Source organism: Accipiter gentilis, chromosome 29, assembly GCF_929443795.1.
Source record: "Accipiter gentilis chromosome 29, bAccGen1.1, whole genome shotgun sequence".
NCBI classification, from domain to species: Eukaryota; Metazoa; Chordata; class Aves; order Accipitriformes; family Accipitridae; genus Astur; species Astur gentilis.
The window spans coordinates 2452885-2480876 of record NC_064908.1 but is presented as its reverse complement, the minus strand read 5'-3'; the positions used below and the strand labels follow the sequence as shown (position 1 = coordinate 2480876).

The 27992-nt window shown below is 57.9% G+C and overlaps 1 protein-coding gene across 3 annotated transcripts; it reads left to right on the top strand.

Annotated features, from left to right (window-relative positions):
* MAPKAPK2 (MAPK activated protein kinase 2) lies at nucleotides 1-27992 on the top strand. Of its 3 annotated transcripts, none has more exons than XM_049832757.1 (10): nucleotides 1-471; nucleotides 21566-21705; nucleotides 23404-23468; nucleotides 24248-24327; nucleotides 24436-24562; nucleotides 24970-25045; nucleotides 25235-25359; nucleotides 25667-25752; nucleotides 25976-26056; nucleotides 26340-27992. In XM_049832757.1, exons 1-10 carry the CDS (start codon nucleotides 217-219, stop codon nucleotides 26481-26483), a joined length of 1179 nt encoding a protein of 392 aa, XP_049688714.1. In that variant the 5' UTR covers nucleotides 1-216; the 3' UTR covers nucleotides 26484-27992. The 3 variants fall into 3 exon arrangements, with proteins under 3 accessions (XP_049688714.1, XP_049688716.1, XP_049688715.1); XM_049832759.1 differs by lacking the exon at nucleotides 1-471 and adding an exon at nucleotides 17180-17236; XM_049832758.1 differs by lacking the exon at nucleotides 1-471 and adding an exon at nucleotides 20807-20875.

Sequence of the window (27992 nt, the reverse complement as noted above, 5' to 3'; positions counted from 1 at the left end):
AAGGAAGGAAGGAAGGAGGAGTCGCCGCCGAACCGGAGCGATCGCTCTTCTCGGGGCCGGCGCGCACCGGCGGGGGGCGGCGGCGGCGACGCTGCTTCACCCCCCACCCCCCCCCCCTCCCCCCCAACCCCGCCACCGCCCGCCTCCCTCCCCGCTCCCTCCCCGTTCCCCTTCTCCCCATCCGAGAGTCCCGGAGCCCGGCCCGCCCGCCCCGCCATGCTCTCCGGGGCTCCGCCACCGCCCGCCGGCTTCCCCAGCCCGCCGCCGCCTCAGCCCCCGCCGCCCCCGCCGCCCGCCGCTCCCCCCCACGGGCCGCCGCCGCCGCCGTTCCCGGGGAAGGGAGGCCTGCAGATCCGGAAGAATGCCATCACGGACGACTACAAGGTCACCACGCAAGTGCTGGGGCTGGGCATCAACGGGAAAGTTTTGGAGATCTTCAGTAAGAAGAGCGGGGAGAAGTTCGCTCTCAAGGTGAGAAGTTGGGGGAAGGAGGTTTTTGGTTTTTTGTTTTTTTTTTGAGGGGGGGTGGTGGGCTGCCCGCCGCCGTGGAGGTGGGAACCGGGGGACCGGACGGACGGGCGGGAGGCTTCGGGCTGCCCCCGCCCCGCCGCCGGGCTGCGGAAGGGGCAGGAGGAGCGGGCAGAGCCGGCGCTGCCTGACAGTGATGGAAGATGTCTGCTGCGGGGGGGGGGGAACGGGGGGGGGGGGGGCCGGGAAAACGGGCAGCGACAGCGGGAACCGGCAGCGGCGGAGCCGGGCGGGACAATGGAGCCGGCTGCTGCCCGTCCGTCTGTCCCGCCGGGCTTTAATTTTTTTTTTTTTTTTTGTCCCCCCCCCCATTAAGAGCACCGAGACGTGGCTTTCTGGCTTTCTAATGTGAAAAGAAGAGAAATGACATCTTGGTAGCGTGTTTGGGGGGTTTGGAGCGGAGAGGAGCCCTCGGCCTGGCCGCTGTCACCCCCGTGGGGTTCATATCTCAGGATGCAGGGTCCGTGTCTCAGAACGCGGGGTCCATGTCTCAGAACGTGGGGTTCACCCAGCAGGGTCCGTGTCTCAGAACGCGGGGTCCGTGTCTCAGAACGCGGGGTTCATCCAGCAGGGTCCGTGTCTCAGAACGCGGGGTCCATGTCTCAGAACGCGGGGTTCACCCAGCGGGGTCCATGTCTCAGAACGCGGGGTCCGTGTCTCAGAACGCGGGGTTCATCCAGCAGGGTCCGTGTCTCAGAATGCAGGGTCCGTGTCTCAGAACGCGGGGTTCATCCAGCAGGGTCCGTGTCTCAGAATGCAGGGTCCGTGTCTCAGAACGCGGGGTTCATCCAGCGGGGTCCGTGTCGCAGAACGCGGGGTTCACCCAGTGGGGTCTGCATCTTGGGGCGCAGGGTCCGCGTCTCAGAACGCGGGGTCTGTGTCTCAGAACGTGGGGTCCACCCCACGGGGTCCGCATCTTGGGATGCGGGGTTTGTGTCTCAGAATGCAAGGTTCACCCCATGGGGTTTGTATCTCGGAATGCGTGGTCTGCAGGGTTCATGTCTTGGAACGTGGGGTCCACCCCGCGGGGTCCACGTCTTGGGGTGCAGGGTTCGTGTCTCAGAACACAGGGTTCACCCCATGGGGTTTGTATCTCAGAACGCACGGTCTGCATCTCCGAACACGGGGTTCATGTCTCGGAACGTGGGGTCCATCCCGCAGGGTCCACGTCTTGGGACGCGATGTTCGTGTCTCAGAACGCGGGGTTCACCCCATGGGGGTTTGCATCTTAGAACGTGGGGTCCGTGTCTTGGAACGTGGGGTTTGTGTCTCAGGATGCGGGGTTCACCCCGTGGGGTCCGCGTCTTGGAACGTGGGGTTCACGTCTCAGAACGCGGGGTTCCCTGCGCGGAGCCGCTCGTGGCACTTTGCGTAAACGCAGGCAGCTGCCCGGGTGTCCCTGTTTGACGGCAGGTCTCTCCTGGCTCCAGCCGTCCGGAGCAGCGTGTAATAGCGAGCGGCTGTCATCCCCCAGCTTCAGACAGGGAATATTTCATTGTTATTGTATTTACTCATCGCCCGTAACTTGCTTCTGTTTGAAAGACGCGTAGCTAAATAGCGGCTGCAAAGGTGTATTTTAGCACACGCTAGGTGATGCGATGGCTTCCTTGTTTTCAAATGAGCTTTTTGAGCAAAGCGGGGAGCGTGTCTCCCATGCCGGGGGGACTTGGGGAAGTTTGAATGGATTCACGACACGCCGAGCGCGGCGCTGGGTGACGCGGGTACAGGCAGTCTGCTCGGTGGGAGCGCCGTGTTCTCTAGCATCGATGCAATTTGCGCCCACGCATGAGCTGTTCAAACCCACGGCGTTACCCTGAGAACTGCGAAGGCTAAAAAAAACCCACCTAAATCCGTAACCCCCACCTCTTTTGGTTTTAGTGCTGCCCATCTGTTGGTATCTGGGATTCCTAACCTTAATGAATGAATGAACGAGGGGCTTTGGAGGCACAAGTCGCGCCGCGGGGGTGGCGGGGTCAGCAAGGGACGGTGCTGAACGCTTCTGATTAAGTGGGGGGGGGTCAGTCGAGCAATAAAAGTTTGACTTTTCCTTTGGAAACGCAGGCATTTCTCGTGAGCCGCACCACGTCGTACTCCAAGACGACATGTATTGTCACCTCGTTTGGCTGGAAATTAGTGAAAACCTCTTCTGTTTTGACAGACGGGCTCCTCCTCGCTTCTGCGGTTGACTCACGTGTTTAAAGTGCAGATTCCAGCACTTCCCTTTTGCGCCCCTGAAAGGGGAAGGATGGCACGAGGAGACCGACCGCCGGCGGTTCCCCTCTGCCCCGGCACGGGTGGGATGGTGGGGGCCTGGGGTTGGTGCCGTCACCCTGCCCGTACCAGAGCGCGGGGCAGCCGCCGGGGTCAGGATTTGGTGCCGTGAGTCGTGTCGGTTCCTTAGCCGGGGTGAAAAGCATCCTGGAGCACGGGACTTTGCGTTGTAACGTAGGAGGGTGGTGCAGGGTGTCTGTGCGGCTCTTGGCGGGGGGGTGAGGTGTATTCGATGCTGAATCGCTGTTTTGGAAAAGCGTTGGTCGTTTTCCCTGTCCCCTGTCCCGGCCTCTTCACGCATCCCTGCCGAGTTCAGCTGAGTGGTTGGACGCGTCTCTGGCTCTTCGAAGAGCGGCACAGCTGCTGCTGTGATTCCTTCCAGCACCTCGAAAACTGCTACGCTGTGAGTTTGGGCTCTTAGACAAGGCGGCGCGTACCTGGCTTGCCCTGGTGAGCGTGAGCTACAGGCTCGGGTTATTTGGTTACGGTATTTGGACTGAACTGCCGAGCCCAGACGTGTTGGGGGTGATGCCTTAGACGCGATGCGTGCTGACTTCATCCCCTCCTCTGGTACGCAGCTGGGATAACGCCTCTGTTAGAGACCTGCGGAGAGGTATTTGGATCCGAATTACTCATGGACTGCATCAGTGTGGAAAGATGACCTAAAGCAGGATCCGCAGAAGTGATTGCATCGAGTTGTCATGTTTCAGATGATGCTTAAAAGAATCCTGATGGCCCATCGCCAGAAGCCACAGCTGAAATCTCTCTGTGCTGCCTGCTTTGGTTGTGCAGCAAACCTTTCCATTTGGAACATTGCTCTTTACATTCACTATTCCAAAATCTTGTTTAATAATGCAAACCTCCACTGGAGGGAAACGGTTGTGTCTCTCCCTGACGTTAACGGTGTCTTCTGGTTACATTGTGCTTCCACTTGGATCGTGAGCAACTATTATGTTGTTAAACCTCTTTCTCCCAAACTGAGAGATGCATTTAGGTTAGGGTTTTGTTGAGAGTCACTTTGCTTAAGAGAACTTTTCAGTGCTCCAGGAGAGTTTGAGCTTGGAGACAGTGTTCCAGCAGCAGTGAAAACGTTACAGCCAATTTTCTCCTCCTTCCAGTCCGATAGTCCGTGGCAGAGACGCATCATTAAATAAAATGGTGCTGCGTGCGAGTTAATGGATGGTAGTTTTGTTTGCTGTGTAGTACCTAGGTGAAAACAGGAGATATTCCTCGCCTTTTCTTATAGATCATTATTGTTTATTTTGCAGTTGCCCACCCCCAATTTTATTTTATTTTTTGGTACCAAGCAATACCTGAAGTGTGGCATCCCTGAATTATCTAGTGGGAAGCAGGCCACCGACGGTCCCACTCACCCGTGACCTGACTCCGTTTGAAGCACGGTGATTTACTGCAGCGTGGGACCATGAAGTCCGTGGAGAGGTGATGAATGGAACTGAAATGCGAGGTTTAAGTGTTTTTTCTCACCTCTTTCTTCCTTGTGCCTTGGCGTGATTTATTATTAGGCAAAATTAGGCTTGTAATTTCTGTAAAGCCTGCTGTATGTAGGTCATGGTTGACCTGACTTGGCGTTGTTCGTTGTGGTCAGGCTGTTGGCATTAGTGACGCAGGCTGCGACAGCGGGGCTGGGAGCGAGGTCTGTCTTGCCTACTGCAAATTCCACTTTTAAGACTAATCTTTAGGCAAGATACTGGGTAGATGGCTGGCTGCCTGAATTTGATGAGGAAATCGCAGGTAAGCCAGACCGGAGAGTGGGGACTAGTAATGGCAGGTGGCGAGTTTTTCTCCGTCACACGCGTCACTCGATAGAGCTCTTTGCGGAGCAGGTTTCCCTTAAAACAAATTAACAAACCTCACTCCTAACCCCAACTTCAAAGCAGGAAATCCTCACCTGGATTGGTGAGCTTTGGAAGAGCTTCCCAGGGCGGTGGAGGCTGCTTGCGAACTTGTCCCCTCTCTGGCAGCCCTGTTTCTGGAGCATCCTCGGTGCTTTGGGGCGCATTTGCGAAACACTCTCAGTCTCGCTCTCAGCCTCATCAGATAGTCTGTGAGCGATGGTTCCTCTGATGGAGAAGGAGGAAGGAGGCCCGTACTTTTGTGGTTTATTATTCTTCTAAGATACCTGGCGTGGAAATAGGGCAGGCATCTTGTAGCTGATAACTGAGCGGCTTTGTGGATGAGCGTGTTCATGTAGCTGGTGGCCTCGTGCTCTCTCAGCCGTCATGTCTAGGGTGTTTTACAGAGATGTTTAAAAGAGCAAAGCATCCTGTTTCCCATGGCTTCCTGCAGCTTCATTTGAGACCGAATGCTTTGTCCCCCAGAACATCCAGCTGGAAAAATAACTCCTAAGTGATGGAGTAGATGAAGATCCTGGGCTCACGCTCCTGGGAAACAGCTCTCTGTGTGTCTGCTGTACTTCTGCTCCTCTCTCAGTGGGGGGATTTCTTTTTTTTTTTTTTTTTTTTTTTTTGAACTCTACCATGTATTTTATATAATCAGAAATGTCTTTGCTGTGGTGTTCTGTGCAAGCCGTGGTTGAAAAGCTGTGGAAGTGTAGTGACATCAGTGGGGCTTTTCCAAGGCAGTGGTTTATTATCTCATTGACCAAAGGAGTCTACTGACTTGGGGTTTGAGTTTGTTTAAACAATTTAGGATTTGTCATGTATTTAGGAGAGATTATGGTATGTTCTGAGCAGTCAAACCTACGACTGAGATGGACTGATAACGGCCTGGGAGCAGGGACTTGGTTTTTGCTTTGGCACGTGCTCAGCAAGTGGCGGGGCTGCTCTTAATAATAATCTGATGCTATCAGCCATAGGTCTTGGAAAAGAAGATCAGTATTTCCCACATTTTCAGAGGTGGGGAACTGAGATGCAGTGATTTACTGAAGGTCTTGCAGCCCATCAGAAGTGGTACCGGGCTTAGGAGCTGAGCTACTTGCTCCGGGATGAATCCTTCACGGGCAGCAGGACAAAAATACAGCCCCCGCGTGTGTGATTTCACAGCTGAGTGCAGCCAGGTAAAACGATTATTTTATCATTCACACTGAGCTCTCGCTGGTCTTCGGCGAGGTTTCTGCCATCTGCCAGCGCACACGTCAGGAAAGCCCCACGTCTAGGACAGTGCTCGTCTGCCGGGCTGAGGGGGTGCTGGCTCTGCCTCGGGGGAGCGAGCGGTGCAGAGCAGGCGCTGAGCTTTATCAGACACGTGCTGCCTATTCCAAAGCATTTGGAGCAGAGTATAAATAATAATTTGAAGCTGTGCAGACTGAGCGCCAGGTCTTCTAGCGCATTTGCTGGGCGATGGGTAGGCACCGGTGATGAAAACTCCCAGAAAGTTCCGCCTGGGAAGCCTGAAAGAGCGGGTTGGTGACTCCTCTATTCCCAGAAACCTCCAGGATGTGGTCTGGGATCTGATGGGATGGATGAACTCCGGATGGGCGATGCCCGGATGGGCGATGCCGGGCTTGCAGGACGGTGCAGGTACATGGGAGGCATCCGGAGGAGTGGCTGGGTCGGAAGCGGCACGGAGGGCAGAGTGGCTCTGGGTTTGGCATCACCTGAGCCTTCCTGGTGGGCTCGTGTGCCCCACACCGGGGTGGTCCGAGGGTTTTGCAGCAGAAGCAGTAGCTGATGCTGTTTTAAACCCCATCCCTTCGCTGGAGTTTGCACCGTCTGCTGAGAAACGGGGAGGAAAGAGCCCTCCTTCACGAAGAACCCCTTTCCTCCTGCTACCTCCAAACGTAACCGGCTTCCCAACCTGCAGACGGCCCTCGCTCGGCCGCCCGCTGCAGAAGTCAGGCTCCTCTCCAAGCACAACTGGCCCCGCGCGTCTGGCCTCAAGTTGCAGCATTCAGGCAGCATGACCTCACCTCCTGGTTTCCAAGAATAACGTGCTGCCTCCCCTCCGCCGCGCCGGGGCTGTCTGCAGCGGGCGAGGGCGGCTGCCGCAGCCCGACACGGGCTGGTTCTTGGGACCCCGCTTTTGCCAGATGCCCCCAGGCAGCCCCATGTCTGCCCCACGCCGTTGGGCTCCTCTGCCCTTTTTGTGGGCAGGGGTGCGGGCAGCAGAGACGGGGATGGAACTGGGAGAGGGTCTTCGGGACCCGGCTGTGCGTGCCGGCTGGTTTTGGAGGAGGGAGGGTTTGAGGGAGTGGATCCGTGAGGACCAGGGCAATCCCTCCCCACCAGCTCCAGCGGCTGGTACGGGAACGCAGCTTTGCCTGATCTCTCCCCAAGAAACCTGTTTTGAGCCTGGGCAGTCACGTTGAGTCAGCGTTTCAGCGTGGTCCAGAGCTGTTGAGCAGCGTGGTCATCTCTGGTGCTGACATTGGCGTTGGGTTTTCAAAGCCCCTGAGACCTGTATCCCACTGAAAGTGGGTCTCGTCCCCTCCATGGATGCCCCTCGTCTTTCATGGCTGCAGGATGCCAAGATATATTCTTCTTTCAGCTCTGGCTGGCACAAGGACTGTGTGCGTGACCAGTGCCCGGAGGCTCATTTTTGAGAAGGTTCTCGTCTCAGCGGCCGATTCCCCTACGGAGATGGACGGGGAGCAGCGCGCGGGGGTTAGAGCAGGGCACACAAGAGCAAGTCTGAATGCAGAGAGCTCTAACAGCCTTTTAAGCTGTTGTTTCATTGTACCTCGTGGGTGAGTCATTTCAAAGATTTCAGCCTTTTAAGATCTTACCGATTTGAGGTAGGGATTATAGCGACTGGCAGGTTTAATGGTTGCATTAACTTGCTGTTTCCTTTGTGGCCTCGGGAAGGGACTAACGGCCGCGAGTCTCTGCGTGTTGGTAGATCCCCCTGACCCGAGAGGACCTGAAACACGAATTTTGCTGGGGATGCTGTGAGCCACAAAAACGTCATTTGGCTAGGGTGGTGGGACGGTACTTGCTGTCAGGAGGGGGATACAGGATGGGGTGCCAGCGTGGCTCCTCTCTGAGCGCCGCTGGGAGCACATGGAGCTCCGCTGTGTCCGTCTTTGGTCCGATGCTGCCGGGGAGGACGACGGCGTCTTCCCGTGAATTAAGGTGTTGTGTCAGCACGCTGCTTTGCTGTGACAAAGTACGCTCTCCCAGCGGAGAGGGCAGGTGAGCACGCTGGCTCAAGCGGTCTGCAGCTGGCACAGCGTTTGCCGTCATATGTAATGAGATTATTTAAGCCGTTGGCGTCAGGGCTGCATGTGATTATGTGCCTGGCTGTCCAGCGAGCTGTAGCCTAAACTAGAGATAAAGTTCAAAACGCAAACCCAGATCTGAATGTTCCTGGGGCGCCCAGCCAGGCTGGGACTTTGCAGCTCTGCCCTTGCTAGATATCCTTACCTGGTTTGGGCTATAGATTCGGGATCAGTAGAGGGATGGACTCATTTCCTTCATCATCATAATTAACTTTGCTGCCTTGCTTTGCGTGCCCCTGGCTGCAGCCACCTCCCCTGGGTGCCCCTCTTCGGTTCAACCTCTCCCTGGCCCCAGAAGAGGGGGGTAAGTCGGGCTCGGGGTCGTCATTGCCAGACGTCTCTCACGCTGGAACGGGCTAAATCTGTGTAACGGGAGGTCGGGACTCCGTGCCGTCCCTGTCCCAAGGGCTGCAGCACCTCCTGGGTTTCTGTGGGGCAGACGCGGGTGGGAGCATCTTCTGCTGAGCGTTCAGAAATGGAGCGGCCGCTCTACCCGTCTGCTGTCCTCCCGGCGTCCTCTGGCCCTGGTACGCGGCACCGAGCTAGGGCAGCCTCTCGGAAGGCTCCTTTGGACCTCCTGCCAAATGTGTGTTTTCGGGGAAATGCGGCTGGAACACAAGCTGAGGCTGCTGTGGAAATTTGGCAGCGCGTCCCGTCAGCCTGCAATTCCAGTAGCCGCAGCTCGTCGCTCCTCGCGCCCATAGGTGTGGGTGGGAGCCGGGTCCAAGTGGCACTGCCCCGGGTATGTCGGCTGGGCTGGGGGGAAAGCAGATGCAATGGATCCAAACAAACCAGAGAGTATGCGTGTTACCCTCGACCTAATTTAACAAAAATAATAAATAAAATAAAAAGCGAGGGGGAGGTGGTCTGGTAGCAGGGATATGTTTTTATTTTCAGTAGTAATGACAGCCTTATTGCATCTATCAGCTCAGCGTTGAAGAACAATTTTAACTTCTTGTCTTTCCGCTTGTTTTAGCGAAAAGTAGGGGCTGTGCTGGCTCTCAGGTGGTGCCGCTGTGGATGTCGGCAGCCTGTCATCTGCAGAGTGCTGGCTCCCGTCGCCACCGCTTTCAGATACGGCCAGGCTGCAGGAGTCATCGGCGACTGTAACAGCCTCCTCCGGCCAGCCCGGTTCCCTCCAGGCTCTGGTGTGACTCTCTCTTCCTCTTCAGCCATTTCGCAACCTCGCTGCCCATTGCACTGGGCAGATTGCTAAGAAAACCCGGGCGGCTCTTGCCTAAGTAGCTCTGCCGCGGTGCTGGGAAGGGCGGGCTTGCCAGGAAGTTTAAACCCAGGTTATCTGCTGGAAGACACGGGAGCCCGCAAATCCGGTGGTTTTGGGTGGATAGCTCCCGTGCCGTGGGCAGAGCAGCGTTGACGTGGGGGCACGGCTGTTTTGGGGAGCCTGGGGGTGTTGCAGCCCTTGGCCGGGCACCTGCCTGGGCTCCGGGAGAGGACATCTTCCTCCTTGCTGTCCCAGGAGCTTGGAAGAGGCTTGCAGAGACCTTTGCTTTTGTCCTCAGTGCTTTTCCCTGCAAGGAACAACCCCGTTGCTGGAGTGAGGGGGTCTGTGTTTGTGTTGGAGCGGGACTGCTGACATCTCCCTCTTCGTCTCCTCTCCCACCCTGCTTATTCCACTTTGGGGTTGAAACTCCCAGTATCTTTTGTTGTAAGGAAGAGTTGCTGATAAAGAACAGCTCTCTGCCGGGATGCGAGATGCTCTGCGGGTGGTGGGACTCCGCAGGGAAGCACTCCAGGTCCTTGGGGGTTTTTGGAAGTGTCCTGATGCTCCTATTCCCCAGCTCCTCGCTGCTGGAGGAGACGGCTGGCACGGCCTCGGATGTATGTCGTTAGAGATGCAAATAGTGGACTGATGAAGCCTGGGTGAGTAAGATGCTGGGGAGTTTATGAACGGATTAAAATGTGGTCTTTGCATGCTGCTGAGCAGCAGCTCCAGCGCCTGCGGGGCAGGAGGGCCGGGAGCTGGAGCTGCTCGCCGGGAGCTCCGGAGCAGGTCCATGGCTCGCGCCCTCCGCTGCCGTCTGGAAGAGTTCACAGAAGATGACGTCCTCGGTGGGCAGTGCTTTTGGCTGATGTTCCTGTTTCTGGGCTTCACCTCGAGGAACTGCAGGGCAGGGAGGGCTCCAGCCCTGTGGGGTCCAGCTAACGAGAGCAAGGAGGGTTTTCTGGCTGTTCTCGGTGTAGCCAGTTAACTCTGTTTTGCCGGGATCTGGCAGTAAGGGCAGCCTGTGCTTGGCAGGTCAAGCACCTCTGGCTTTTACCAAAACATCCTTTTCACATTTCTTTCTTCCCAAAGACCGCACTGAAACAACCAGAATGTCACTGGAAGGAGGGTTCGGCTGGGACCTGGTGGTGTTGCCTCGAGGGTTTCAGTGACTTAACTCCAAACTAGCGATGAACAGCTGGCTGTTGTACCCGCCTCGAATCCAAACCCTCCCAGCAGCCTTGGAAAGAGCCTTAAACCTCATTGCGGAAGAGGTGGGGGTAATGCAATGGGGGTGCCATCCATACAGGCTGCTGAAGACTTAATTTCTCTCTCTCCCTTAGGAAACGGAGGCTCTGGTGACTTGAGGCGTTGCTCTAGGCTTTGTGGGGCCACAGGGGCTGTGGCGATGCCAGCGCTGCTTGCTTACCAGTGTGCTCCAGTCTGCTGGAGGGATTGCACTGGGAAACGTGGGGGCTGCTGGAGCCCTCGAGTGGGCGGGCGGCCGAGCCGTACAAAGGCTGGCCTGTCTGCTCTTTGGCTCCCCCCAGTCCTAAGCCCTTTTTGTGAATAAGTGGGATTGAAAAAGCTTAAATTCATACAAAGCAGGACCCAGGAGCCCCCAGCTTCCCCCTGCCACCCTGTGCCCTGGGGCTGCCTCTGCTCCCCTGGGGGCTCTGGTTAATGCTGCCCTGGGGTGAGCTGGTGACTGTAAAGCTGTCGGGTGAGGTTTCTTTTTAAAGGCTGGGTATGGGATGCCCAAGATGAACAGCCTGGCTTGCCAGGGGAGCAGCAGTAGCTGCAGGAGTAGGGGTTTTTTTTTGTTAGTTTGTTTAAATGTCCCTGCTTTTATCCTTTTATCCACTTTCTGTTCTAATCTAACAGGCAAAATGCGTCCAAAGCGCTTGCTTTCTGCTGTACTTGGTAAGAAATCAAGGAGCCTGCTGGTGAACACTGTCTAGCAATGGGGTTCTGGGCATCCGTGGGAGGATCAGCAAACCTTTCCCAGAGCACGTGTGTGTTTGCTGTATATTGAAAAGATGCGAGAGCGTAAAAGCTCTGCTATTGACCCCTTACTCTGTGCTGTTGTCTGTTGGGCAGGACCTTTTAATGGGAGATACTGGCATTTCCCTCTTGGTAACATCAAGGGGCTGAAGGCAGATTTCTCCTCTGATGATGTTTTCGGAGACACGTGCACCCAGGCGCTTCGTGATGAGTTTTGCGCACTTGTTGGCTGAGTTGAGGTATTTTGAGGTTACGGTGCTGACCGAGACGCTGGTGGTCCGGGCTCCGTCTGGGCTTCACCAAACCTGCCGGGCTCTGGGGCTGCGCGGCTGCTGCCAACAGATGCCACAGAGGCTCTCGGGGCTGCCGAAAGCCTGGAGGGAGCTAATAATAGCCACCGTGTCCCGAGAGCTTTAACGAGGTGCCAGCAGGATGCAAAGAAGGTTGGTTTGGTTTTTTTAAAATAGAAGTGCAACTGTGTTTTCGTCCTGGTTGAAGGAGGCTCAGGATGGCTGGTGCAGAGGGAAGAGGGGCTGGTGGAAGAGGAGCACCCCGCTCGGGGTTGCGGGGTGGCAGGAGGCTCTCGGCCTTTCATTGCATTGCTTCAAGGCCCAGGATTTCCCCTAAAATACTAACTGCTGTGGTGGGTAAAGTGGGAGCGCATGACCCTAGGTCGTGTCGGGGCTCGAGTCCGGAGCGTTGCTTGGCTCTTAGCCCAGGTGGATTCATTGGAAATGGGTGGTCGCACCAGCTCCTTGGCAGGTCCCGTTACGCGCTGAGGATGCTTAACAGCCGTGTGATGGGAGGAGGAGGAGGAGGAGAGCAGCCTTTGGTGCAGGGACAGCCTCACCAGCGCAGGGCGGCTGCGGCGAGTAAGAGCCATGAGCAGCTCTGCCTGATGGCAGAGGAGAGGGTGGTGGGTGACTCGTACCCCCGAACGGCTCCTAATCACCCAACGGGGTGCAATCCTCCCCTTTCCCTCTGCCCCTTCATTAGCATCCCTTCTCGTTAATGGGTCTTGCTGTGGGTCAGCTGCAGCAGCCCCTCTCCTTGCCCCGCACGTGCCGGAGCGCCGTCTGCCCCGTGCACGCCCGGGGGTGGGCTCGTGCACCCTGCTGCATTGGAGCTGGCTGCGCTGGAGGTTTTACATCTGTTGTGCCCTGTTGGAGGTGGAGGGAGCAGCACCGGGAGGAGGGCGGTTGGTGGCTGCGGAGCCCCTGCCTTGCCAAGCACCTGCGTAGGCAAAGGCGAGTGACGAAATCCCCGTGTCGTTCCCATCCTGGCCTTCCCCTGCACGATATAAACCCCGCTGTCGACAACAGCGGTTCCAGCGGTGGCCACCCAGCGCGGGAACTGTTTTATCTCGCACAGGGAAGAGCCGCAGTCCCTGACAGCCTCCAAACGGCTTTGGATGTCGTGCCTGGTGCGGGTTCACTGTGGAGGAGCGCGATGCCAACCCCGTAGACTGGCACCGCTCGGGTGCCTCCGAGGTTTCGTGTCGTGGGTCCCGACTGCCGGGGGCTGCTCCTGTCTGCAGCCCCGCAGGGATCGCCCGGCGAAGGCAAAGCTGCTGCCTGCGGGGCACCGCGGCCGGGTTGTGCATCCCTGGCTTCATCTCAGGAAGGTATTTGCTGTGCCCTGGTGTTGACAAAGGCCGTGACGAGGGTGAAACTCTATTAAGTAAACATCTGGGGAAAGGACAGAATGACGCAAAACGTGCTGTTGTCACCGAGCTTTGAGGGCGCGTAAATGAAATCCTCCTCAGGCTTGGCGCTGGTGGACGAAATGCATCCTGAGGCCGTACAGCTTCCAGCGCCGGGGGGGGGAATGGTGCTTCCAGAGTGGTTGCCCTCGATGTGGCTTTGTGTTTTGGTTTGGGGTTTTTTTCTTATTTAAATATATATATATATATTAATAGGTACTTATTTACACGGCTCTAAGATCTGTGTTGAAAGTCAGCAGGCGGGATCGCTGGGCTGGGAGGGGGTGGCAGCCGCCGGTCTGTCCCACGGAGGGTCCTGCCCATGGCTGAGCCCTGAGAAACTTCATTTTTGTGCAGAGCATGAACCCAGGAGCTGCCAGGAAGCGGCGGGTGTTTGTGGGGCTTCTGGCAGGGCTTCACGGCTCCTCCGCTCGCAGGCGTGGGTCTGGGCGGTCTGAGCCTCTCCCCTAAATCACTTCCAGCTTAAAAGTAAGGAATGGGTGGGCATGTCTAAAAATAAAAGCAGTTCTGGGATGTAGGTGTGGAGGATCCCCTCCCGAGCTGTCCCTGGGGCCAGAGGTAATGGCGAGGCCGGGCAGGGTTGTCCCCAGGATTGCTGCGAGACTGATGGAGCAAGGGACCCAAAAAGATGCTTCGAGCGCCCAGTGCCGTCCGTGGGCTGCGTGGCGGAGGCTGAGCCGGTCCCTCTGACCTGCGAGGGAAAGCCCCCGGCCACGGTGCAGAGGGCTGGCGGACACGGCACCGTACCGTGCCTGGGAGCGAGGATTCCGGCGTGACGATAAGGGCTTTTTTCAAGCTGTGCCTGCAGGAGGGAAGTGCAAAGGACATAGGTCAGCACCGAGTTAATGGTTTACATTAGTGTTTACTCCTGTATTAATCGCGCCTGCGCATATCAACCACTTCCTATCATAAAAGCACATATGCGTGCTTTTCCGTTCACGAGCTCGCCAGCTCCGGTAGGAAATCTGGCAAGGGATGGGGTTTGGGGAGGGGTTGGGAGGAGGAGCTGACCCCGGCCCCGAAGCTTTGCGAGGAGGCAGCGATAAAGGGGTTTATGCGTGGAGCAGATCCACTGGCCGCAGCCGTGTCTCACATGAAGATACCCACTCCTCCCGGGGTTTCTTATTTTCCTTTTGCTTTGTATTGTGCGGATAAAAGGCCCCGGCGGCTGCAGCATGTCCTTGGTGGGGGCTGCAGTGGAGGTGCGGGGGGATGCGGTGGTTTATTTTGCAGAGAGGGGTCCCTGAGCATCCCCCCACCCCGGAGCAGCTGCCTCCTCTCTCCACTCAGATCTCCCAGCCCGGCATCACAGTGGCTCCCGGTGGGAAGCGACATCTCGGATGCCCGTAGGAAGGGACGGGCTGGGCTGGGGCGTTTTGGCCATGACGACCCTCTTCCTCGCTGGATTCACGAGGAGGTCCTGGCCAGGGTGATGGCTCCGTTACTCCGGCCAGGACTGCTCCTTGGGACATCCCAGGGGGTCCCCCTGTGTGACAGGACCATCACTAGTGCCTGGGCTGAGATTTTGGCTCCTCACGCCAGCCCCGGTGCCTCCTGGAGAGATGACCATCGGGTGGGTCACCAACACCCAGTGCTGCTGCTGATGTACTGGGAGAAGGATGATCCCCAAAACAAAAACCTGGGACTGAATGGGTCCCTAAATTTGCTTTTCTTGGATAAGTGAGGCTGAAACTATTTATTTCTCTTCATTAAACACCAGCTCCAGCCTGCTGCCATGAGTCAGCGGGGATGCTTCGTGCTGCCGCCTTGTTGCCATTTACCTGCTTTGACTTTTCCCATGAGTTCCGCAGCCCCCTCCCGCCCGCTGCCTCCCCGTCCCCTCCCTACGCCCTCGTCCCCGATGTCCCCACCACGCTGGTGGCCCTCGGCATCCAGGGCACCGCTCCTGGTACCTGCTTTGGAGCTTCATCTCCTTGAAATCAACGTGCCAAGAATTTTTTTTTGCTGCTGGGCAATGGGCTCTGCGAAGCGGGGCTGCCTGGGGGGCAGCGCCCCGATTGCATGGGGGGGCACGGGCCCCTGGCAGGTGGCTCTTATTTAAACCCGGGCCTCTCTTCTGCTCTTCGCCTTTGTGTGCCTGGAGAGGCTTTTGTTGCAGCCTGAAAAGGCTGAATAGCTGCAGCATCTGTCGAGGGGAAGAGCGGGGCGAAGAAAGGCTCAGCAGATGCCCTGGGGAACGGAGGGGACTGCGGGGTGGGGGGTCCCGAGCATCCCCCGGTGGGCATGGACCCCCGTGGGAGCTGCGGGCAGGGGAGCGGGCAGCACACGGGGCACGGAGGGTTGTGCAAGCTTTGGGAGGCCCCGATGCGGCGGGTCTCCTTGTGAAAGCGTGGTGCAATAGCCACCTCTTCCCTCGCCCCGTTTCCATCCTCTGCCCCATTGCAAAATCGCCCGCAGCAGCAGGGACAAGGCTGCCCGCTCCGACATCTGCCTCCGTGAGCGTGCAAGCAGCTTCTGGGGGGGGGGTTTAGCTCGCCCCTCATGCACGCAGCCTCTTCACGCCTGGCTCATTGCTTGTCTTGGGCCGCACGGTGGGAAAGCTTTCCCTCCGCCTGCCGCGGTGGCTCCGGGTCTTCCTCCAAGCGCTCCGATAATTCAGACTCGGAGAATGCGGCCAAGCAGCTCGAGCGTGTGTGTCAGTTCGTGTTTGCTCGGCCTCAGTTGCGTCTCCAGTCTTGCTCCCCGTTTGTAGCTCTGTCTCATCTCAATAATTCTCTCTCTCGCTGGGACGCTTTTTCCAGCCTCTCCATCCTCCCTGAGGCAAGTGAATGCGGAGGATGACCTTTTGTTCGCAGCGGAGGGGGACGAAGCCGCTAATGCACGGAGCCGGCTGCGCTCGTGTCCTGCCCGAACCGATGGCACCAGCCGCCATCCCTCCAGAAGGCCGGCACTGTCCTCTCGCCTTGCAAACCGTGAGGCTTGGATGAAGCCATCTCCATCAGGGATCAGCGGCCACCCTTCTAAATAAATAGTCACGCCGCTCCTCCTCCAGACGTGTCACCTCTGCTCTCCGGCTTTCCCTGGGCAAAACAAACGTGAGGATGAGGCTTTTGCCTGCTCTCTTGCGGCTTAAAGCTCTTCGAGCAGGGGCTGTCTGTGTCTCCGTGTGCACGGGCAGAGCAGAAATGATCCCCAGCTTAGGAAAGTTCCGTCGGCTCTGAGCGCTGCTGGTCGTAGTGGATGTAAGCAGCGGGGATGGGGTTAATGTAAAGGTTTATATAAGAACCACGATAACGTGGGGGAGGTTTCCTGAGCTGCACCTTTCCTTGTTACTGCATTGTGACCGAACCACCAATTTCCCTGCGTTTGGTAACATAATTCTTCTTACAGGCTTTGGGTCTCGTGATTTTATTTCGCTTCTGCAGTTCATAAGCAGTAAAAGTGGAACAAAGCTTTGCTGCTTCCATGCCCTTGTGCTGCTTGCTCCCTCCCAAGCATCTCCAGCAGAGGCTGGAGCAGCTTCGGGACTGTGGGGCGATTACCTGGGGGGTCCCCAAATGCACTGGCATTAAAGGCAGAAAAAAGACACGTGGGCGAGGATCAGCTTCATGCAGGTCCCCCGGTGCTGTGCCTCGTCGGGCGGGCGCTGGGGACCGGCAGCAGGGTGCGGGGGGCTTTGCCTTCCTGGCGCTGCGAGGTGGGAACAGCATGTGCAAAGCATCCAGCACCGGCTCGACAAATGTGTTAAGCAGCCGATGCCAGCTGGCAACCAGTTCGCATGGAAAGATTAGAAGAGGCAAATCTTTTGAAGAGATACTTTTTTTGCTTTATTAGGAAAAAATGCTCCTTGCCCTGTGCTAGCCCGGCCAGGCGAACCTGGAGCCCGGGTGTGCAACACAGGCAGGGGAACCTCTGCTTTGCTTCCCTGCTGATAACTTGGGAGGGTGATAGCCTGCCTTTCTTTACTGTAGGTTTATTTTTATTGCAACTTAAGAAGAGTTTATTTTAACCCCCGTGGTGCAGACGGGTCCCGAGGGGAGCTCCTCGGGGTGGCGTGGGGCATGGGCACGCTCCTGCGGGTCCTGTTGCAGGCGGTCGTCCGAGGGGTGGTTGCTGCACAGGCAAGGCATGCAGCGTGTGCTGCTCTGCTGGGAACCGAGGTGAATCGGGTCTGATCAAAATACACGCGGAAATAAAAATACCCTGCCTGCAAGCAGCTGGAGCGCCTGGGGTGAGCGTGGAGCCAGAGCAAAGAGGGGCAGCCCTGGAAAATGAACAGCTTGGTATGTGCCTGATCCTCAGTTTTCATGGAAATTGCCCGTGGGAGGTGAATTTTCCCTTGCAAGCTCTTGGACAGGGATATCTTGCCAATCTGAGCGATCGCGGTCCGTTCGCACGGCTCGCTGAGGGGTAGCACCCGTTTGGGGCTGCGGTGGCACCCACGGCGAGTAGCAGTGGGATGGGGTCATTTGGGGTGTCCTGCCGTGCCGGTGGAGGAGGGAGCTTCCTTTACGGACCTGCCGCGATTCATGGCGCACCATCCCGGGAGGAGGAGGCGAGACTGAATCAGTGGTGCTTGAGGGAACGTGAGCGCGGGTGGCTCCAGACCCCTTGTTTTCTCCAGCATCTTCCTGCATTTGAGCTCATTTTCGATGACCCAGTAGAGCGGCAGGGCTGGCTGGAGCCCGCTCGGTTTGCAGCCGTTTCTTGCACCACAAAGGCAGCTTTGCCGGGGTTTGGGTTAGGTGCGTGGGTGATGCCCACCTGCAGATGCCCCGATGAGCTGTTTTGTTTTCAGGAGCCGCTTCCAGGGTTTGTCTTTCAAAGGTGGTGAAAAGCTTAGAGCTGCTGCAGGAGCCCGGGAAGAGCCTTTGCTGCTCGGGGGGGTCCCGAGCACGTAGGGGCTGGGCTGTGCCGTCCACTGACGAGGCCGGTTTCGGAGCCCTCAGCTTGAGGGTTTTAGTGAAGCTAATGAATGTGTTTAGCTTTGCACGTAACTAATTTCTCTCGCAGCGTGTGATGGCTCCTGGGGGATCTGGGCTGAGCCAAGGCACAGGATGGCAGCAAGTGCCGTCTGCCAAAATCTCGGAGGTGTCAAGCTGCTGCAAGGAGAGCTGAAATACGGCTGAAACGCGGCTGAAATCTGAGTTTCCTCCCTAATTGCGATGAGGGTGGAGCGGCCCTTTCCCTGCTCTCCCTCCTTTCCTGCGTCCCAGTGGGAAGCAGAGATGGGATGGCGCAGGCCCCCGGGGTGGCACAGCATTCCTGGTTGTCCCCTATCCCACGTAGTGCCGAAGGGATACCTGGCCGCGGAATTGCTCTCTTGACAATGAGAGGAAGGTTCGGAGACCCACGCCGGCTGCAAAGCGAACACCTAAAGGACCTAACCGCCGTAAAGGGAAACGCACGCCAACTCCTCTGTGCCCGAGACCCGGTTTTGGTCGGAGGGGGTGGCTGAGCCCCCTCCGCAGCGCTGCCCTTGTCCCGGGGACACTTGTGTAACTCGGGGATCCGGTTACTGCCCGCTGCGGTGCCCGGGCTGCTGGGCTCAGCTGCTGCCTCGGTGCCGGAGCTCTCTGCTCCGGTAGTGCATCTGGAATAACGAAGACTTTGGTCTCCAAGGAGCCCTCCCTTGGAAGGGAAACGGGAGATGACAGAGAGGGAAAAGCTGAGCTGAGAGCAGCTGTGGGCTGTCAGGGGTTTCTAGCAGGTTGTCCGTCTGCTGCCGTCTCCCCTCTGCGAAGGGTTAAGTCTGGTTGTGTTCCGGATTACTGCGGTTGCAAAATCTCCTACTTCTGAAGCCGGTGGGAGGGGACAGTGTCCCCACGCTGGTACCCTCGCCTGGGGTGGGATGGGGGCATTTCACCCTTGCTGAACCTCCGGGAAACCCAGGGTGCTTTTCCCATCCCAGCCTCCTCGCTGCAAGCCAAGAAATATAAATCTTGTTGCAGCCGTAGGCTGCCCTGGATACCGGAGCTAAATTAGGGACTTGGGCAGCGTTCCCACACCCCCCCAAATACGTTCGATGTGGAGTTCCCGTGACCGGAGCGATGCCTGTCACGCCAGGACATCACCCACCGGTGGTTTCACTGCTGGCTGTGGTCGAGGAGGGAGCGGGAGGGAAAGTAGTCGGCTGAGGGAGCTGTCGGCTGCCGCCTAAAGAAGGGAAACCGGTGGAAGTGCTGCCGTGCCCGGACCAGGAGCAAACGGCGCTTTCCCACCCCGGCGCCGTGCTCCGTACATCCCCGGCTGCACGGGGTGCTGGGGGCCGGTGCTTGGTGCCGCGGGCAGGATGGAGGTTGTGTGGGTGCGACGGGTGATGCCGGGTTTGTGAGTTGCTTCTACCGTGGTTGGGGTATCGCCGTGTCCCTCCTGCATCCCCCCGCGCTGGTAATGGCCATCCCCACAGAGCCTCGTTGCATCCAGCCTTCAGGTCCCCGTCACACCGCTGTCACCTGCCACCGGGAACATTTCCTAAATAGACCAAATCGTTCTCTTAACGAGGTTTAATCTGCTCTGCTCCCAGCTGGGTGAGCAGCCCCTCCATCCCATCGCTGGCAGGGGAGCGGAGGGAGGCCGGCTGGTGGTGCGGCTGAATTGCAGCCGGCGTGTTTTGAGAGCGCTGGGGCAGTTGTTTGCTCGCCTGCGGGTGCCCAAGTACAAAAGCAAACATCAGGGCTGTGCTGGTACAGGTAATCGAGGCTGCTGCCTCCTAGTTCATTAGGTACACAATTAAGCTCCTCTAAAAGCACTCTGAGTGACCTCTTAAAAAAATTGGATGTGTATTTCTGTACATCTCCTGTTTGTCTTGTGTAGAATGATGTTAACTGTCTGCTTCCTGCTGTTCAATTTTCCCAGCGCGTAATTACAAATTGTTTTTTTTTCTCTTCAGCTTCCTGGCTCCCCACGCCAGGCTCTTCGGAGCGGAGCTGCAAATAGCCAAGCTTTAATCCAGGCCCCTTCCCTGCCTGCGCGGCTGCTGGGGGGGGCTGGCACTGCGCTTGCGTACGGCTTCGGCATTAGCGGGATCCGTTTTTTAGGGTAATTAAGCAGTAGAGGAGCGAGGAGGGGCTGCCCCACCTCCTGCCCTGTCTTCCTTTCGTGCCAAGGCTGTCGGTGCAAATGATGTTGAGCGGTTGTGCAAAGGGTGGTTTGGCCACTTTGGTCTCCACGGACCTTCCAGACGGTTTGGTGCCAGAAGCCGCCCCGTACCCCATCCACCAGCGCGGGTTTTCTCCGTGCCGGGAAGCAGGAGAGCCGAGGAGGTGGGAGAGGTGTGACCAAAACCCCCGTAACGGGGTTACGGGTGGGTGGCTGAAGCGTGCAACCCATTTATCCCTTTCCCTGTGGCAAAGGGCAAGCGCTGTTGCAGGCAGGAATGCAAATTGCCGTTATTCTGCCAGGGCTCACGCGAGCGCCGTCAGCGAGCGTTTCATTTATAAACAGGCAGTGTGCGTCTTTTGGGGCTGCAGCAAGCGTTAACCCTTGTTCTTGTGAAATCCTTCCTGGGGCAGAGGGGTCCTTGCCATGTGCTGGGCACCGTTTCGGGTCCTGCCAGGCCAGCGAAACATCCCGGGGCTGATGCTCTGCCGCTCGTCAGCTGGGCACTCGCCTTCACCCGGGAGCTCGGCCGGGAGAGGGCAGAGGGGCAAAAAGTACATTTCTGTCTCTGTCTTGGTAAAATGACCAAACCCGCTGTTTTGTGCTGATGCACACGGGGGTGGGATGCCTTTCCACGTGCCCCTGCTCGCTGCTGCACCGAGGTGCAGAGCTGCTGCGGGGAGTTTTGCTGAGCCCGGCCCCAAGAGCTGCCGGAGACAGGAAGGAAAATGAACTATGCTCAAGATAGACACGTTTGTTGCTCTATATTTAGGAGTATAATAATTAAGGCTGGTTGTTTATCCTGACAAACATGGTAATTAATAGTCTGTGGCAGACGAGCAAATCCTTCCTGCACCTGGGAACTGTGAGTTGTCTCTGGGAAGGGCAGGGGCCTCATTAAAGAGCTGCTGCCGCTTGTGAGAAAAGCTGCTATTTCGGGAACATCTGGCTCTTTGCTTTGTCCCCTCCCCAGGCACGCGTGGCTGGGCGCCGGCGGCTTCCGAAGCCGCGGTGAGGTTGCTTTTGTGCCCGACCTGTGCATAAGGGCACAGAGCAGGGGGGTCCCGCCAGCCCCCCGGAGCGGAAGGCTGGTGAATGGGAGGCGGTGGGTGGGCAGCGCTGGCAGGGGGCTGCGGAGAGGGGAGCGAGGATGCTTGGTGGCACCCCAGGGGTGCGGTGGTGTAGGTACTAGCGTGCAGAAGCTCGCTTATAAATGGGGTAGAAAGTCTTGCTGGCTGGTCACACAGGCTGGCTGGGCACCGGGGAAGCATCTCAGAGGGCAGGGAGGTGGCAGGCAGCCAGGATAAACTTTTACCAACCTTGGAAAAGGAGGGCAAGAAGTTGATGAGAACGGGCGGCTTCGTGCTGTTCCCACTAGATGGGGATGGAGGCATTGCACAGAGCGTGCAGGAGCTCGCCCGCGGAGAGCACCCGCGCTCGGCCTTCGCCCTTGCGTCTTCTCTGGGTGGGCACCGTGCCAACGGGGGGTATCACGGCCCGGCTCCTCTTGGTGGGGAGGCTGGGGGCTGATGGGGGGGTCTCGCTTCTCTCGCAGATGTTGCAGGACTGCCCGAAGGCCCGCAGGGAAGTGGAGCTGCACTGGAGGGCGTCGCAATGCGCGCACATCGTCCGCATCATGGACGTCTACGAGAACCTCTACCAGGGGAGGAAATGTCTGCTCATCGTCATGGAGTGGTGAGTTCCCATCGGCACCGCTTGCGGGTGGGCTCTCCCCGCGGGAGCTCCCGCAGCCCCGCGGGGCGGTGGGGTGATGCCAAAAGCGGGGGGCGAGCACCTTCCTGCACCCCTGCCGGGGTGCTGGGGACCCCGGGGAGACGCCGTGCCGGGGGATGCAGCCCGCGAGCCGCAGGGATGCGAGCCCTGGAAGAGACGCTGCGCTGCTGGCGTTGGAGGGATGGCGGGAGCTGTGCTGGCTCTGAGTCATTCTGAAAACTCACTTGGCTGTTGAGAGGCTTCAGGCCTGTGGTTCTCGCTGCAGATAGATCATAACCAAACTCGCTTTGGCCATTGAAAGTCGGGGTAGGCAGCGGGTTCCTGGCACCCCGGCAGCCTGCGGTGGGGTCTGCTGGGCAGCGCGCAGCCGAGCCGAGCTGATGCATCTCTTGACGCCGTTGCACCTCTTGCAGCGGCAGTTGAGCGGCTCTGATTTGGGTAGATGTTTGATATAACCTGGGGAGGAGGAGGAATGAAGGGGAAAGTATTGAAACCACATCCCAACCGCAGCTGTGATTTGATGCAGCTTCCTTGCCAAAACCTCTCCTCTGGCAAGCCGGTAGGTTGCCTGGGGGGGCAGCGGGTGTAAGGACTGCCGTGAACAGCACCGGGGCAGGCGGCACGGCAGCCGCCCGAGCGGCTCTTGTGTGGGAAGAAGCTTCTGAGAACCACGCTAGGATGCTGGGCAGCCGGGGATGGGAAAGGTTTGAGCGGCACGTCTGCTTGCGTGGGAAGAAAGCGGTAGCTGAATGGTAGGAAACGAGTCCCCAGGGCCATGACAGCTCCCTGCAGCGCGTCTCTGCGACGGATCCCTGCTGTCCGAAGGGTGCTCTGGGTGTAACGTCCTACACGAAGCAGCGTTTGACTCCCAGTATGAGCACGGTGTGTCTCCTCGCAAGCTCCGTGCGGCGGTTGGCCCCGGCGGCTGCGCGGTATCTGTATTGCAGATGTCCAGCGAATGTCAAGGGCGCTGGCTGGAGATGCTATCTGCGCTGGGAAAACCAGAAGCCGCTTCTGCTCGAGTTAGATAAGGCAGGGGCAGGAAGCACCATTATCCCTGATCCCACCCCTGATCTCTCTGGGAGCTGAGTTTTTCCTTAGGGTACCTGGGGAGCCTTTGGCTGGGGAGGGAACCACGCCAAGGTTTCCGTGGTCCTTCTCCAACACCTTGCATGAGAGCTTGCTCTGCTGCAGGGCGATTCAGGCTCTGCCTCCCCCGTCCCACCGGTGAGCCTGTCTCGGCGCCGCTGACACCTCGCCCGTGCCGCGATCTTTGCTCAGCACTTCTGCGCGGGGTTAGCGTGCCGGCGAGGTGGTTGGCTTGTGAACTAAATGAGGCCAGGGGTGCTGGGAGCGCTCTCGCCACGTTCGAGCCACGTTTGCTGTCTTTACTGTAAATGTGTTTCTGTGGGCTGGTGGGGAGACCACGTCCGCTTGCACCCGGCATCTCCGCCGCCAGCACGAAGCCTCTGCCCTGCTCATTTCTGGAAGGAGGAGGCTCTGTAACCCAGAAAGACTGACCCAAGGGCTTGGGTGAAGAAGGGGTTCGTTTCTTGCTGAGCTCGTGCAGCTCCTGGCTGAGCATCGAGGGTTTCGGTACCACTTGCGCCCGTGTGAGACTGATGCTGCAGCATCTAACGCCGCGTGCTTCTCTTCCAGCTTGGACGGCGGGGAGCTCTTCAGCCGAATTCAAGACAGGGGAGACCAGGCCTTCACAGAACGGGGTACGGAGCCCGCGGGGACCTGGCGTTTCGTCTTTGGATGATGTCTTGATGTTTATAGGAGTGCCTTTGGTCCAGCTCGTTCCCTCAATTGCTCTTTTGAATCCTCAGCAGGGCTTTGCGCTTGAGGAATGAGGAATGTGGGTGCGAGTAGCCCTGCTTTTCACACTCACTGGAGAGCAGGGTTAGGGAATGTTTTCTCAGCTGCCCCTGTGCCCCGTCCATCCCGCTCCAACACAGGCAGGAGCTTCAGTGACCTTCAGAAACACCCACCTCCCTCCCAAAAATGTAGTCATGGGGCTGTGGTTCTCATAGATCTCATTAATCTCATCCCCTCTGCTCCTGTGGCCAGGAAAAGTGTCTGTACAACCTAAATCCTGAGCCCATTGCCCTTTGGCTTCCCACCCTATGGGGAAAGCCTTCCCAGCTGGTTTCCCTGCAGATTTGGGGTCCCTAGTGGTGCTGGAGGCTGGGTCAGCCCCCCCACCCCAGAGTGAGCCCCAGCTTGGGGCTTGTGTGGTTGGGTATTGGGGTCAGAGGCTGGAGCCTGCCCCATCCTTTCTCCTGGGAGCTTCTCCCGTTTGCTGCAGGCTCCTGACCTGGAGATGGGTGCTGGGGGGGGGCCCTGCTTGGAAAGGGGATTTCAGGTAGAGGAAACCCCTTTGGCCTCAGCCAGGCTCTTTGGCCCCTGGTTTGAAGAGTAACCCAAGGAGTAGTGCTCGTTGTAACTTGCTTATAAGGGCTTCTGGTTTTTTTTCTTTTTTTTTTTTTTCCTGCTTCAGAGGCTTCAGAGATAATGAAGAGCATCGGGGAAGCCATCCAGTACCTGCACTCAATCAACATTGCACACCGGGACGTGAAGGTACCATGCTGCATGCTCGCCCAGCGGTGCTGAGCCCTGCTTGGTCCGTGGCAGTGCCAAGGCTGCTCCGGCTTTTCTGCTCACTACTTCTTCCCTGTGTTTTCACAGCCGGAAAACCTCTTGTACACCTCCAAAAGGCCCAATGCTGTGCTAAAACTCACAGACTTTGGCTTTGCTAAAGAAACCACCACGCACAACTCCTTGGCCACTCCGTGCTACACACCGTACTACGTGGGTAAGTGGCTGGGGGGGTGGGGGGGTCTGAGCAACTCCCGTCTGGGATGCTCGGGACTGGGGGCCGTTTTGGGTGCAGGTGGGTGCTGTGGTTCGCCGCTTGTTGATGCGGTGCAGGACGGGCTGCTCTGAGCGCGGTGTCGGCATGCGCAAGCCAATATGTTTCCTACCCGTGCTGCAGCCTCCTTGGTGTTGGTGTTGTGCTCGGGGCTGCGAGGCAGCACCTCCCTGCACCTCTCCTGCCTCTGCTGCCTGCACCGCCGTGCCGAAGCGCTCGCGCTGCCCTGAGCGGGGCTGCCGAGACGGCACGGAGCTGCGGGCAGCTCTTTGACCGCTCCACGGGATGGTCAGATCCCTCTCGCCTGGTGCTGCCGCTTTGACACGGGATTTTGTTTCTTTCTTTACCAGCCCCGGAGGTGCTGGGTCCGGAGAAGTACGACAAGTCCTGTGACATGTGGTCCCTCGGCGTCATCATGTACATTCTGTGAGTCTGACGGGTCCCTCTCCATCCTGCCGGGCTCAGAAGTGGGGGGGATGCAGCTCTCGAGCTTGTCTGCGGGCTAGCGGGGCTGAGTCTTTCCCAGCTGCGCTGCTCCTGCTCCTGGCTCTGCCCTGTGCCCCGTGGGCGCTGCCGGGGCCATGCCTTGACTATCCGCTCCTTCTCCCGGTGCAGGCTCTGCGGGTACCCCCCCTTCTACTCCAACCACGGCCTGGCCATCTCGCCCGGCATGAAGAAGCGAATCCGAATGGGCCAGTACGAGTTTCCCAATCCCGAATGGTCCGAAGTGTCGGAGGAAGGTAAACGTGGTCCCCGTGACAGCTTGTCCCTGGGCTGAGGTCTCCCGTTGGGGTCAGCCCTGCGTCCGGCAGTGCTGCGAAGGCTGGGGGAAGCCTGGGGACGTCATGGCTCGTCTCTCGGTGAGGCGACAGCTTCGCCTCTTTGCTCAAGAGGCTTTTGCTCTGAAGGGTTTGACCAGGGCGAGGTCTGTGGCGCACAGGGGACGGGAGGTGCGTGCAGGCTGTTTTGGGGCTGCTGGCTCAGGTTGGAGTGCGGGGAGAACCCCCCGGGACCTGCTAACGCCCAGCCCTCCGCAAATCCTTCCAGTTAAGCAGCTGATCCGCAACCTGCTGAAGACAGACCCGACCCAGCGCATGACGATAACGGAGTTCATGAACCACCCTTGGATCATGGTGAGCGCGGGGTTGATCAGGCAGCGGGATGAGGATGGGGATGGGGATGGGGATGAGGATGGGGATGGGGATGGGGATGAGGATGGGGATGGGGATGGGGATGGGATGGGGATGAGGATGAGGATGAGGATGGGGATGGGATGGGGATGAAGATGAGGATGGGATGGGGATGAGGATGGGATGCCTGCAGCTCCCAGCTCACACTCCTCCGCTCTCTCGGCAGCAATCCATGCAGGTGCCCCAGACCCCGCTGCACACCAGTCGTGTGCTGAAAGAGGAGAAGGATCTCTGGGAGGATGTGAAGGTAAAAACCTCCCTCCATTGCTGTCTGAAATGTTCTGCACCCTGGGTGCCATATGGGGACGCTTCTGCCATCTCATTGCAAACCGGGCTAATTCGGGCTCGCTGCGAGGGTGCTGGCTCCTGGGGAGATCTGTGCTCGGGAGGAGGCTGGAAAAATTGGCGGTGGGACACTCGGCCCCTGCTGCAATTTGTTCCTATGGGGGCTTGGAGGGGGACAGCTGCCCTGGGGGTCTCGGGGGGCTGGGGGCTTTGCTGACGGCGCTGCCTGTGCCTCCTGCCCACAGGAGGAGATGACGAGCGCGCTGGCCACCATGCGAGTGGACTACGAACAAATCAAGATCAAGAAAATCGAAGATTCCTCAAACCCTTTGCTGATGAAGAGGCGGAAGAAAGCAAACCCCACCGAGCCTGCCACGCTCCCCCACTGAGGGTGCCCCGCGCCCACCGGCCCTTGAGAAAGCAATAACTATATATATATATTTTTTAAGAAAAAAGACAAAAAGAGACAGACTGTTATATCAAGCGCATGGAATTCAGACATTTATACCAGACTAGTTATTTTTAGCTACTCACCTGTGTTTCTGGCCTTTCCGGAGCAGGCGGTGAAATCCCCCCGTCAGATCCACACGCTGCGGCCGGGGGTTTTGTCCTGTAGGTAAATGCCGCCGATAATTGGATTTTTTTTTTTTTTCTTTTGTGAAACAGTTTTGATTTTTATTTTTTTTTTTTCCTTCCTTCCAAAGACATGGAAATTCCTGTGGTGACCTTTTTAGGGTATATAACGTATAAATATTTTTTAAAAACTACTGTAGAGCTGAAACCCAGGCAGCGTGTTCCCTGCGTGGATGCTGGCTAGAGATGGGCTTTGGGCTGGGGAGTGGATTGGGGACGGGGACGGGGAAGGAGAGCTGCCTTCTCCCCCACCCCACTGTGCATGGCAGGGCTGGCGTGGGGGGGTGTCCCCGTCACTGCTGTGCTTTGCTGGCCAGGAAAACCACTGCTTTTAAAGCACGGTAACCAAAAAACGCACCCCCCCACCCCTCCCTGACCTGGAAGCCTCGACTTTACCCAGCGGCGCGCAGGGCTCCCCGCCAGCGCCGTCTGTGTCGCTGTCTGTCTGTACGTGGGGTGTGTGTCGTGTCCGTGGGTGCGGAGCTGCTCGTGGGTCGCGTGTGTCCCCCCCCCCCCAGCCCCGCCGTGGCCACCGCAGCCTGTACCTGTGCCTGGAATCCGGTTCTGACCTCAGGGGTGGGGAAAGGGGGGGACACACGGACGAGCAGGAGGCCACTGCCCCCCCATATCCTCCCCCATTCTGCAGGGACGTGGGGAAAAGATGCTCCCCTGCCACATCCCCCCCCCCCCCCCCCACTCCCGCAGCCCCCAGTTCTGGGGGAAATGCTGTGCTGGGGTGTCCCCGGGGAAAAGTGGGTGGCATGGGGAGGGGGTGGAGATGGTGTGGGGCCCGGGACGGCAGCATTGCCCCCTCCCTGGCTGGGGCTGGGGGTTGTGCTGCTGCCCCCCCCCCCCCCCCCCCCCCCCAACCCTGGCATGGCTCCTGCTGAGGGGGCTGCTCCTGCCGCCAGCTCCTGGGGGGGGGGTTGGGAGCGATCCTCCGCTCCCCAGGAGCAGGACGGCTGCTCTGAAGTCTTTAGTCCATGAATTATTATTATTATTATTATTTGTCACGATGTTTCACTGCGTTAAATGTGTTTGAATGGGGAAAAAAAAAATTTTTTAAGGCAATGTTTAGTTTTTAGGTGATCTTTTAGACACTGTATGGAATTTTAATTTGTTTTAAAAACCGGTTTTTATCCCCCCCCGCCCCCTTTTTTTTTTTATTTTTATTTTTGTCTGTTGGCTTATACTAATCTTCCCGGTCTGCTCTTCAGTCCTTTGGATTAAAGACACTTAATGCGTCACCCCAGTCTCTCCTCCTT